Consider the following 12,328-nt stretch of genomic DNA (forward strand, 5'->3'; position numbering starts at 1 on the left):
GCGTCAGCCCACGAGGCCCCGGGAAGCCCTGCCCTCCCCGGAGCTGGCCTCAGAGACAGGCTTCTGCCCACGAAGCTCTTGACTACAGCGTCTAGCCCCCCCTGTATTCCATAGGCTCCGAGAGGTTACCTGGGGACAGCAACAGGACAGCCCCGCCCCAGGGCTCTGAGCCCGCGCCTCCATGCACCTGCACGCTCCGCCATGTGTCGCTCTGGGCACACCTGTGTCAGAGGCAGGGGACCGAGGACAGGCCTGGCCCATGATGACGTGCAAACCGCCAAGCAGCTTGTTAAACTCTGAAGCCACGGCTTTTTCCTTATTTGCTATTCCAATGATTAGTCTAGTTATCTTAAAAATGTAATCACAGGTTAGTGCATTTTAACTGTACGATGGGCCAAGAGTTGACGGACGGTAAAGAAAATAACAGTGTGACACAGCTGCTGTGAAGCACACTCAACCCCCTTGTTATATCCGGGGGGGGATACAAAGCAGCAAAGGAAAGAAGAATCAGAACCCTAAATGTCCTCGACGAATCAAGTGAGAGCTGAGGACAGCTGGGAACAATCAGACAAGATGCCTAAGCACAGGTCACTTTCAAAAGATTCTGGCACTAAAGGCGCCACCGAAGGCCTTAGAGCCGCTCCCTCACCCCACGCTGGGAGCGTGCGCCAGGCACTACACTACGTAAGCACCAGGGGCAGCGTGGCACGGAGCAGCACGCGGGCACTGTGGGGACACACTGTGGGGACACACTGTGGGGACACACTGTGGGGGCCGCGCTCGGACTCAGGCTCCCGTGCGGCTGAGGGAAGGTCAAGTGCAGTTGCCCTGACACAGAAAAGAAGCCACTCGACGGTAGAGTGCGCACGGAGGTGCCAAGGGGGGCTGAGTGGGACAAAGGGCCTCTGCTAAAGAACCCCAAATCTGCATTTCCAGGACCACCCCCTGGGGCCCTCTCAGGGCAAACTGCTGTGCCCCTCCGGCCCTGGGGAACAGGCGTGGGGCCAGACCACCCAGTCAAACACGGCTGCCACTGCTCAGTATCTGCGGGACTCCAGGCGGCACCCAACCTCTCTGTGCCTCGATGTCCTCATCCGCAAGCCGGGGTCATGACAGCACCCGGCCTTCTAGGGCGGTTTACGATACAGACTGTGCTCCGCAGGAGCATCCTGGGGCTTCTGTGAGATAACCCACAGCGAGAGGCACAGAGGCAATAACTCTTGGCCATCATCTCATTTAACCCCCCGACATCCGACACCCACCTACCCAACCCCCGGTCAGTGCCTGACCCCGGGCAGACACCAGCGAAAACCTGCTGAAGAAAGCGAATGCCGCAGGGACTGTCCCCAGCTGGCCGAAGAGCGCGAGCGCCAACGGCTCAGCAACGAGGGGCAACGTGGGCTCCAAGTCCCGCTGGCCGCCACAACGGGCCGTGTTCCTCCAAAACTTACCGGCCACGACCCAGGGATACCTGGGGAGAGAAGGGGAGGGGAGTCCAGTACGGACTGGCAGGCCAGAGCATAAGCTACGAGGCGCGCACCTGTGTGCCTGCGTCTAAACCGTTCGTTTACGTCGACCTGTTTGCTCGCGGAGGGAGAGGCCCTTATTAGTTTTTGTAAAATGCCATCAAGCAGCACAAAGGCTGAGATGCCATCTGCTGACAGTCTCCCTTCAGTGTCTCTGCGGTGGAGGCAGGAGCTGAGCCACAGAACGGCACCGTAAAATTCTAGACAGTTTCTCCAGCCCTTTGCATCAACTGCATTTCACGCTTAGTCACAAATGAAGCCCTTTATAGTTTGCTTGGCATAAAAATAACTACTATATCAGACTACCCGAAGTACTCTGCTCCTGCCGCATCTGTTCCCATGGTAGGGGACACAGAATGCCAAGACCTTACCTGTCACTCACGGTTTCCCCATGGGTTATTTCTAGGGTGGAAGAGTGTGCCTTCATTTCTTAACAGCACCTTAAGATTTTAAGAGATCGATGGCTCAGAAAGATCGATCAGTCTCAAGCAGAACGTTCACCTTTACGTACGCGATTCAACGATTTCAGCATGTCGCTACATGAAATCAATTTCTGTATTACTGTTGGCAAAGATTTCAAACGACACAGGCAGCAGGGATAATTAGCCCATTTGCAAAGCAGAAAAACTTGGAAATGCAAGATATGCTCCAGGCTCCCAGATTTATTTTCAGAGCAAAATGAAATTTCCTCCTCGGAATAAGAATGAGACTCTGAGCCAGGAGTAAGAACTCCACAGGCGGACCTTCCCTGCCAAGTGAACCGCAATCCAAGTCTGCTGATTTCAGCCAAGAGCCTACTTCCAGTGACAGAGGAAAAACCTACAAAGTGGAAACATTTTGTCCACATCCCTAAATTAGCATGAGCAAGCGCTAACAAAGCCTCGCCTGTGCTTAGTTTCTGAGAGTGAAAGGGGGCACGGTTACTAACTGCTTCAGGACAACACGCAAAAACCAGGACGATCTCAGCAAATGGGACACGTGACCACCCCACCCACGAGGGACAAGAGAGGAACAAGACTTCTGAGGATGGCTTGCTCTATAGTTTTGATTTTTTAACCACATACATGTTTTATGTATTTGAAAAAAAATATGTATTCCAAAAAAATATAAACCCTAAAATTAAGAATAAACAAAAATGACTGACCTTAATTGTATACCAAGTTCTAAGTGGTTATGTGACTTCGCCTTGCTTTAAAACCCATGACTCTAACTACACTTATATGGACAACAGTGCACTGTTTACCCACGGAAGAGGGGGAGGTAGATAAAGTAAAGGGGGTCAAATATGAGGTGACAGAAGGAAATTTAACTATGGGTGGTGAACACATGTGCAATATACATATGACACGTTACTGAAGTATACATTTAAAACCTACATAATTTTATTAACCAATGTCACCTCGATAAATTTAATTTTTAAAAATCTAGCTATACTTAACCCTTGAACAACGGAGGAGATTTAGGAGCACTGATTTAGAAGTGATTTCTGACTCCTCCAAATCTTAAGTACTAATAGCCTACCGTTGACTGGAAACCCTACCAATAACACAAACAGTAGATCACCACATACTTTGTATATTAAGTACTGTATTCTTACAATAAAGTAAGCTAGAGAAAATATTCAGATCATAAAAAATACATTTATGTATGTATTTATTAAAAAACATGTGTATAAGTGAACCCATGCGGTTTGAACCTGCATTGTTCAAGGGTCAACTTGCATATGGTCTTAAGACACATTTATTTGAAGACCCAGAAGAATCACAAAAAAATTCTAAAACTTTGCTCAGGATGATTATAACAATATGGTACTAAAAATCTGAAATGACTTTACGTATATCATAGGATAAAGAAAATAATGCTAATATCATTAGAAATCAAAATGGTTAATGTAAGTCAAGAAATTTAAATACAAAATAAGGGGTAAAACTGAGTTTTAATTTGTAAAGGAAATACCAACATGAGATCCAGGTTTTTCTTCTTATGAACATCTGTGTCTAGCTCTGTGCCCTGAAAGGACCTAAGACGCTAGCTGCTGGGACACTGCACCCACCTAGTCCCCAATACTGATTTCTAAAGGGCATTCCCCACCAAAGGAAACCAGGGCTCCTCAGAGGAGCGACTTCAGATTCCAGGCAGGAAAAACGCAAAGTGGGCCTGGGACAAATTTTGGGGCAGGAAAACAATGGTGCATTCAAAGACTAATAGGGCCTTGGCCAAAGGACACAGGAGCCAATCTGAGGGGGACAATATGAGCATCCAAGGAGTAATGATGATAATTAACTGGGATTCACTGAATACGTACATATCTCAGTGTCCATGCTGGGTGACAGAGAGAGAACAAAAAGGGACTCTCCACAGAGGAGTATCGGCTGACAAACGAAGGAGGACCAAGAGTGGAAAACGTCACCGCTTTGCAACTTCCAGAGTCAGAACGGACTTGGGCAGGAACACGGGCGGACGCTAACACGACGAGGAAGTGCCCTGGTGACCAGGCCGGCCCTGGGGCACAGGCGCCATGTGGCCCTCCACAGACTCCTAAGTGCAGAGAGAGTCAACAAAGAGAGGTCTCCAATCACTGCCCTAGCACGGTGACCCCTCCCTCCACCACAAGAAGGAGACCACTGGAAACAGCGTCCCCCCCAAAGTGGTGCCACAAACAAGGCAAGCGAGGACGGCGGGGGGCGAGCGTGAGATGGCAAACCGTGGGACATAAAGTACACTTATTTACACTTGACGATGGTCCCTCCCGGCATGCGCGGCTCTTCTGATTAATTTTCTAACCGACAGAAAGTGTGACTATGGTAAGCTGTCACAGTGGCTGTCACCATGCGTAAAACGTCCTCCGGACAGAACCGCTTCCTGAGCAGAGGCGAGAAGAGCAGCGTCTCCGCGGCCCATCACACGCAGGGCAGAACCGACTCTCCGGGGCCGGATCCGGGTCCAGAGCCCTGCTTCGCCCCGGCACTGGGGCGCGGCACACACCGGGAGCCAGAGTGGCCTTCTCTGAGGGCGGCGCGCTCACCGGAGCTGGGGAGGAGGAGACAGGCCCATGGGATCGAAGGGTCCGCTCTCGCCAGTGGCCCTCAGAGGCGGCCTGTGCGACAGGAAAGGCCCTCTCGACAGGACCCGGAGACCAGCGGGGTGCGGGATGTGCGGTGACGAGGCAAGGCTGTCCCCGGCTTCTGACTCTCGGCCGGGCCGAAACCGAACCATGTACAGCATGAGGGACCGAGGAGGGGACAGGTGCCTCCGTCACCTCCGGGGAAGCTCTCAGCTGCCTCCTCCCAGCCTTGACCCTCAGCTCAGAGTGGCGCCTCCAAAAGGCCCCTCCTGGGTCCCAGAGACTCTGCGGCCCCCGCCCAGCCTGCTCCTGCCTCGGGCTGAGAAGCGGCGCGTCCTGCATGTCGGCTCTCTGAGGACAGGGGCCTGTCTGCCACCACCACGGTCCCGCAGGAGCCCGGAACCCAGAACCGTTTCCAGTCCCAGAGGGCTCCACCGGAGGGAAGGCTCTGCCCTGCAGACGACAGGAAGACAAGGCGGGGCTCTCTCAGAAAGACGCGAGTTGAGTGTGAATAGGGTGCCAACGGGCCAGGCTGCTCTGAAGGGCATGTTTACTGTCCCCTAAGGACGTGTTTACCTGTCCCCTACGCCCATGGCAACGGAAGCAGCGCAGTGTACTAAGGGCTCCAACTGAAAGAGCAGTCCAGGCAAGAGCAGAGCAGTCCAGGCACCACGAGCCCCAGGCGCCACTAGAACCTGCCCTCGGTGCGGGGACTTGTAGCTGACTTCCCGCATCCTGATCAGCAGGCAAAGGCGCCCCCATTTACGCACTAACTTAAGCTCAGCAGGTGCCTGGCGGGACCTCGCCAAAGCACGAGGGGACACGGGCGGAACGGTGCAGGCTCTGGCCCGCAGTGCCCGAGGCTGGTGGCGGCGGCCTCCCTGTCCCGCTCCCGTCTCCCCAGCACCCATCTCTCCAGCCTCCCTCCCCCGGCGCCCAGCGCACTCACTCTATGCTGCTACCGGCTCCGCCTACATCTCCGCAGGGCTCTCGACACACACACGCCGACACTGGCAGACTTATCCGCAGGCTGTGACTCTAGGACCTTATTCCCTAGGGTGTTCTGAGTCCTATGTATACTCCTGTCTCAGGGAGAGACGTAGGCAAAATTTGGGGTCCCACCCACAACTCAACCTAAATAGATTTTCTTTTCTCGGTTTTACATACTGGAGTTCTCTGAGTCAGATGTCTTAAAAATCTCATTTCTTCCTTTCAAAAAAAAACTCGATCTGCTGATAGACAACAGAACACTGCATTCGGCATTTTCTTTCTTGTTTGTTTTACTGACTTCTTTATTTCAAAAAATGGGGAAAAATTAGAAAACACAGATAAGCAAAACGGGAAGAGAAGAGTACGCTCGAACTGCGCCTGGAAATTACTCGTGATTCAGAGCTGGATGTCTCGATGACGTTTTTCCAAGGGCCCACGGAATATTTCACAGGAACAAACACATGCTGGGTCACCAGGAAGCCTCAACGCATCTCAAAGGACTGAAATAAATCAGAGTGTATTTGGGGACTGTGGCAGATTGACAGTCTGTCCTCCCAAAATTCACCATCCCCCAGAAGGCAGGGACTTTGGGAGGCAAGCAGATCACGAGAAGAGAAAGCTCCGCCCCTGCCACCAGGCCACGAGAGTGAGGAGCCGGCCATCTACGAACCAGGGGACTGGACCCTCGTCTGACATCAAATCAGCTGGCATCTTGACCTTGGACTTCCCAGCCTCCAGAATGATGAGAAATAAATTTCTGTCGTTTATAAGACAGCTAGTCTATGGCATTTTGTTAGAGCGGCCCAAAAAAGACTAAGGTATCGTCATGAAATTAAGCTAGAAATCAGCAAAGATAACTAGAAGATCCCCCCAAATGTTGAGAAGTGACATACTTTTAAAAAACTTTATGAATAAAAAAAAAAAAACCACGATGAAATTTTAAATATTTTTACCTAAAAGAAGAAAAGTTTGGCTTATCCAAACTTGTGGGATACCACTAAAGGGGTGCTTAGAGGAAAACTTACAGCCTTAGACACATGTATTGGAAAAGAAAAAAGGATAAAAATCAATTAAGCATCTATCTCAAGAAACGAGAAAAAAGAACAAACAAAACAGATGCAAGAAATAAGAGCAAAAATTACAAAATTTTAAATAGAAAAAAATCAATAAAGCTAAAAGTTGATTCTTCAAAAAGACTAATAAAATTGATAACCCCCTAGCAAGAATGATAAGAAAAAAAGACGAAGCACAAATTACCAATATAAAAATATTTAAAGGGGATATTACAACAGCTTTTGCAAATAATAAGACTATAATGAACCACCATACACATATTAACTGGAAAGTCTGGGTGGCTTTAACAAATTCCTGGGGGGGGAGGGGAAATAGAAAATCAGAAAAATCCTATTTCCACATTAAAAAAAAAAATGAATCTGAAATTAAAGCCTCTCATTAAGAAAACTCTATACTAGTTGGTTTTGCCAAACAATTCTTCCAAAAATCTAAGATAAGACCAGACCCAGAAGAACTTTCTGGGCAAAAACAAGGAACATTTCCCACCTTGTTTTATGAGACCAGCAGAACCCTGATACCAAACCCGACAAGGAAACGCAAGAAAATAAAATTACAGACCACCCTCTCTCGTAACACAGATGCAAGAATCCCAAACAAAATATTAACCCCCACAAAATATAGTGAAAGATGAACACACTGAGATCCAATTGGCATATTCTAGAACACAAATTAAAAAAAGAAGTTAACTCACCACGAATAAAGAAAAACCACCTGATTGTCTTTGCAAATGCAGAAATACATTTAAGAAAAGTTTACACATGCAGAGAACAAGCTGACAGTTACCAGATGGGAGAGGGTTGGGGGATGGGAGAAAAAGGTGAGGGATTAAGAAGCACAAACTAAAAACAACAACAACAACAACAACAACAAACCGGCAGTTAGAAAACAGTCACGGGGATGCGACGTGCAGCCCAGGGAAGACAGTCAGTGATGCTGTAATAACTACAAATGGGGCCAAGTGGGTCCTAGACGTAAGTTATATAAATATCCAATAACTAAGTTGTACACCTAAAACTAATATAATGCTGAATGTCACCTGTAACTGAAAATATTAAAAATTTTTTAAAGTTAATATTAATTTGATTTTTAAAAAAACTCTGAGCAAACTAAGAATCGAGAACAGTCATATTTTGATAAAATTATCTACAAAAAAGGTACATCGAATATCATCTGTAATGGTGAAATACTGAAAGTTCTTCTGACATTGGAAACAACAAAGGATACTATTCTCACCACTTCTATGCAACACTGTGCTGGAGATTCTAGCCAGGACAATAAGGCAAGAAAAAAAATGGTTATAGCACTGGGAAAGAAGGAAAAAAAAGAAACTTACCTGCAGACATAATTGTACACATAGAAAATACAAGAATAATTATTAGAAATAAACATTTAGCAAGTGAATACACAAAAATCAATTCCGTCTCCATGTACTACTAATATACAATGACATAATTTACCTATAAAGGTATAACTTTTAACGGCATCCATAATTATCAAATACCTATGAATAAGTTAAACGCTTGTAAGACTTATATACAGAAAACTGCAAAATGTTAAGACAAATTAAAGAAGAGCTAAATAAATGGAAAGCTATATTGTGTTCATGAATTACAAGACCAATACTAAAAAGATGTCGTTTCTCCCCACACTGGTCTACAGATTAAACACAATCTCAATTAAAATCCCAGCACATTTTTCTGGGGAGAGATTGCCAAGCAGATCCTAAAATTTACCTGAGAATATAAAAGATCAAGATTAGCCAGGTAATCACGAACAGCAGCAAAGCTGGAGGATTTAAATTACCAGATATCGAGAGTGACTAAATCTAGTCATTCGGTCACTGTGGTATTTGTGCAGAGATGACAAAAACACCAACAGAACAGAGGGGAGTCCAGAAAGAGACCCACACTCACGGCCTCTTGAGTTAGGACAGAGGTGACACTGCAGTGCACTGGGGAAAGGACTGTCTTTTTAATGGATTATGGGGGGTCAAATGGGTGTCCACAAATTTAAGGGAAGAAAATGGGAATCTCGGCCCCACCTCGCATCATAAACAAAAATCAATTTCAGATGGATTTAGATCTATAGATCTAAATGTGACTGATAAAACAATGAAGCTTTTACAGGATAGAATCTTCGTGAACTTCATGCTATCTTTCAGTGAACAGAGAGTATTAATGGGGCGATATTAAAATTTAAAATCGTTTATCACGGCACCAATGAAAGAGTGCAAAGGCACACTCACGCAAGAATGAAAAAGAAAATCTGTCATACACACACATATGTACTCAATATGTAAAAAGAATGCTTTCAAATCACTGAGAAACAAAACAAATAACCCAATCAAAAAAATGGGCAAAAGACAATCACCTCACGAGAGAAGAGATCCAAATGGCCACTAAACACACCAGGGCAACTCTGCCTCTGCATGCTGACCGGTCGTCAGGGAGTGTCCCTCCACTCATCACCACCAGACAGCGACAATGAGAGTCCCGACAGAGCCGGGCGTCAGAGGACGACTGCCTGCTCACACCCTGCTGGTGGCAGTGCAAACTGTCACCACCGCCGCTTCGGGCAGTGTCTACTAAGGCTGACCAAATGTGCACTCTATCACGCAGCACATCCAAAAGAAATGTATACATATCTGCACCAAAAAACAAACAAATAAAACGAACAAAGATATTCAGGACATCATCTGCGGAAACCAGAAACAAGCCAGACACTGCGAACAGTAGAGAGAATAAACTACGGTATATGCATTCACACGCTGGGTCATAGACAGCAGGTGAGAACGAATGAGCTCGAGACAACGTGGCTGGATCTCACAGACATAACACTGCACGAAAGAATCCAGAAACCAAATACACATGTTACTGTATTTCACTCAATGAAGTCGAGAACATGCCAAAGTAATCGGTGGCAAAGGCAAAGCCACGCTTGGCTCTGGGGGACAATGACCGGGAGTGTGCACGAGCGGCCCCTGGGAAGCTTAGTAATGTGCTCTTCCTTGATCTAGGTGTTGGTTATGAGTGTATTCACTCTATGAAAACTCCACTGAGACGTACACTTATGATTTGTGCATTTTTCTAAATCTTTGAAAGTATGTTATTACTTGCCCACATAATGCGCCGGGGGGTGCAAAAGCCTTACTTTACTCATATGCCTGTCAGGTTACACTATCAGCCACCAAACGAGACAAACGCCGGGAAAGGGAAGGGTCCAAAATCTGATTTCTTAATGTTCCTGTGTTTCTGAAATCTTGGACTCAGGTATTCAGGTGGTGAGGTGAACAGGTGACATCATCATGTTCTCCACTCAATGAGGCATTTCCAGGTTACCACACTGAGCAGCAGCCAGAAACAAATCATTGAGCAAATGTCTCACCCCACTGGTGTGACAACATCCACTGCACAAGACTACTCTACAAAACTCCTGTCCCTTTCCTGTTATGTCCTTGTGCTCCTTCTCTCAAAAAGCTACCTTATCAAATGCATATCTGACATACACTTCGGTATATTTTCCTTGAATTACATTAAAACAAATACAATTACCAAAAAAAAAAAAACAAAAAAAACCAAACAAACCCATACAGCAAAAAGATTTTCAAACACATAAAATATAATTTGGCCAATCCTTTTAAGCTTCTGGTAATAAAATGTGATCTAAACAAACTTGGTAATTTAGAAGATTCAAATGAGAAAAATCTTAGTGATTCTCTAATCAAAAAAAGGGGAACGTTATAGCACTGATACCCAATTATTGTTGCTAAAAAGGAAATCCAAATGTTTGGCTTATCAATCTTTCAGGAGAACTGACTAAAGCCAAGAAACGCATTAAGGCTAGTAATTATTCATTTCCTAATTTACCACTGCAGACCCGTCATGAGAGTATAAATGCATGCTTTTTCATCTACCTGAAAGCACCATAAAGGCACCTATTATGAATAAGTAAAATGGCACCTAGACAGCTCATAAACACCGAAGTAACCTTCACATCTCCCACTATGCTCTGTGCCATTTCCTTTACCTTCCAGCTCATACTGTCTCCCTTCACCTGTCATTAAAGCCTCACTCCGCTCCGTAAGAAAAGGCTTTGAAACGTTAGTCCAAATGCAATAGACTTAGATTAACAACGTCAGTGTGATTCTAAGCCTTATAATTCTCATCTGCCAAGGAGAAAAGTTCCAAAGGATTCCATCTTCAGTCTTCTATTCCCTCAAAGAAATGTGACGTATAAAACACAGGTGTTCTGATAAAAACGGGCTGTGAAAATATTTTTCCTGTGAAATCCATGCTATCTATTCATTAAATTTCATTAGGAAACTGGAAATACATGATGCAATCCCTGAGAAATACACGTTTAGCAAGAAATGTCTTAAGACAACAGGTCGAAAGGCACCACGTAGCTTGGCTGCTCCACGGCCCTTTCTCAAACACTTTGGAGCACCACCCCCAGTCCAGGCAGCTCCTCTGCCGGCCCGGAGAAAGGAAGGAAGAGTTACGAGGTGCTTTCACATGACTCTAGAGGGCCACAGTTTGTTCTCCGAGAAGCTTCATCTTCAGGAACTTCACGTATACGTGACTTACAAATACCAGAACCATTTCATAAACGACTGCACAAAATACTCCTCTAAAAACATCAACACCATAGAAAATAAGAGTATAAAAAAACATTTAGTGGGGAAAAGTCTGTAACACTGCAGGTGGAAAGCATCCATACCTGTGGAAGTGCAGTATTGAGCTGCCTCTGCAAGGAATCTCTTTCATGGCCGACCTCGTGTAATTTCCCCTGGGTTAATGCCAGCGTTTCTTGAGTCTCTCTCAGCGTGTCAAGAAGACGGTCCCTCTCCTCCAGCATGGAGACCATCAACTGTTCGAAATGTGAATCTGCATCTGGCTGCGAAGGGGAGCTGGACCCATGGCTCCCACTTCCTCCCGGGGGGCCTTCTGCTTCACTGATGGTCGGCATCACCTCGCACATCATCTCGAAATAGAAGACCCAGACTACAGTCATTAAGTGCGAAATAAAGGCTCCCACAAATCTACAACCTCGTACCTATCTGTAGCTAATAAATGAAAGGTTGACAGCCCCATTATTCTCGGATCTGACTATGACGCCCTGAACATAAATAAGCTGGGAAAACATACACATGCAAATCCTAAGTGCTGGAGCACACGAGATGAAGACACGAACACAGGAATCCCCGGACCAGGTGAAGACCAAAGACCACCCCTCACGTGGAGAACACACCCTTGGTGTTTTGTTGGCAAGGCTGTACTTTCTGGTTGTTGAAAACAAGTGTGCTTCTGTAACCCATTTATTTTTTTCTATTTCCCGGTGAGGGAGAGAAAGTCAAAACACATGCCACCCAAGCCCTTTTCAGGAAAAGCACAGAAGGAGCATAGAGCCACTAAAACTGACGAGCACAAAATCCATCAGGCATCTGGCAGGAATGTGTGCAGTCAGCTCTTGGGAAGGACTGGCGGCCCCCTGAATCCTTGGGCTGGATGTGGGGGACGCTACAAGGGCTGCCTTCGCTGAGGGCTCGGAGAAGTGTTTTTCAATGGCTGCAATGGTTGGTCAGACAACCTGACTTACGTAAGTTAACAGACCAAAAAAAAAAAAAAAATTCCACAATGGAAATACAGCAGGTCGACACAGCCGTGGACGGATA

General features: G+C 46.3%; 1 protein-coding gene across 1 annotated transcript in view; it reads right to left on the reverse strand.

Moving 5' to 3' along the window:
* Positions 1-11,639, reverse strand: part of PPFIA1 (PTPRF interacting protein alpha 1) — a 75,985-nt gene extending 64,346 nt beyond the window's left edge. Inside the window, 1 exon segment of the mRNA XM_023524847.1 lies at positions 11,374-11,639. Coding sequence (XP_023380615.1) covers positions 11,374-11,637 — 264 coding nt within the window. The 5' untranslated portion in view covers positions 11,638-11,639.
* Between the last annotated feature and the right edge of the window lie 689 nt (positions 11,640-12,328).

The sequence above is a fragment of the Pteropus vampyrus genome, unplaced genomic scaffold, assembly GCF_000151845.1.
Source record: "Pteropus vampyrus isolate Shadow unplaced genomic scaffold, Pvam_2.0 Scaffold501, whole genome shotgun sequence".
Lineage (NCBI taxonomy): Eukaryota > Metazoa > Chordata > Mammalia > Chiroptera > Pteropodidae > Pteropus > Pteropus vampyrus.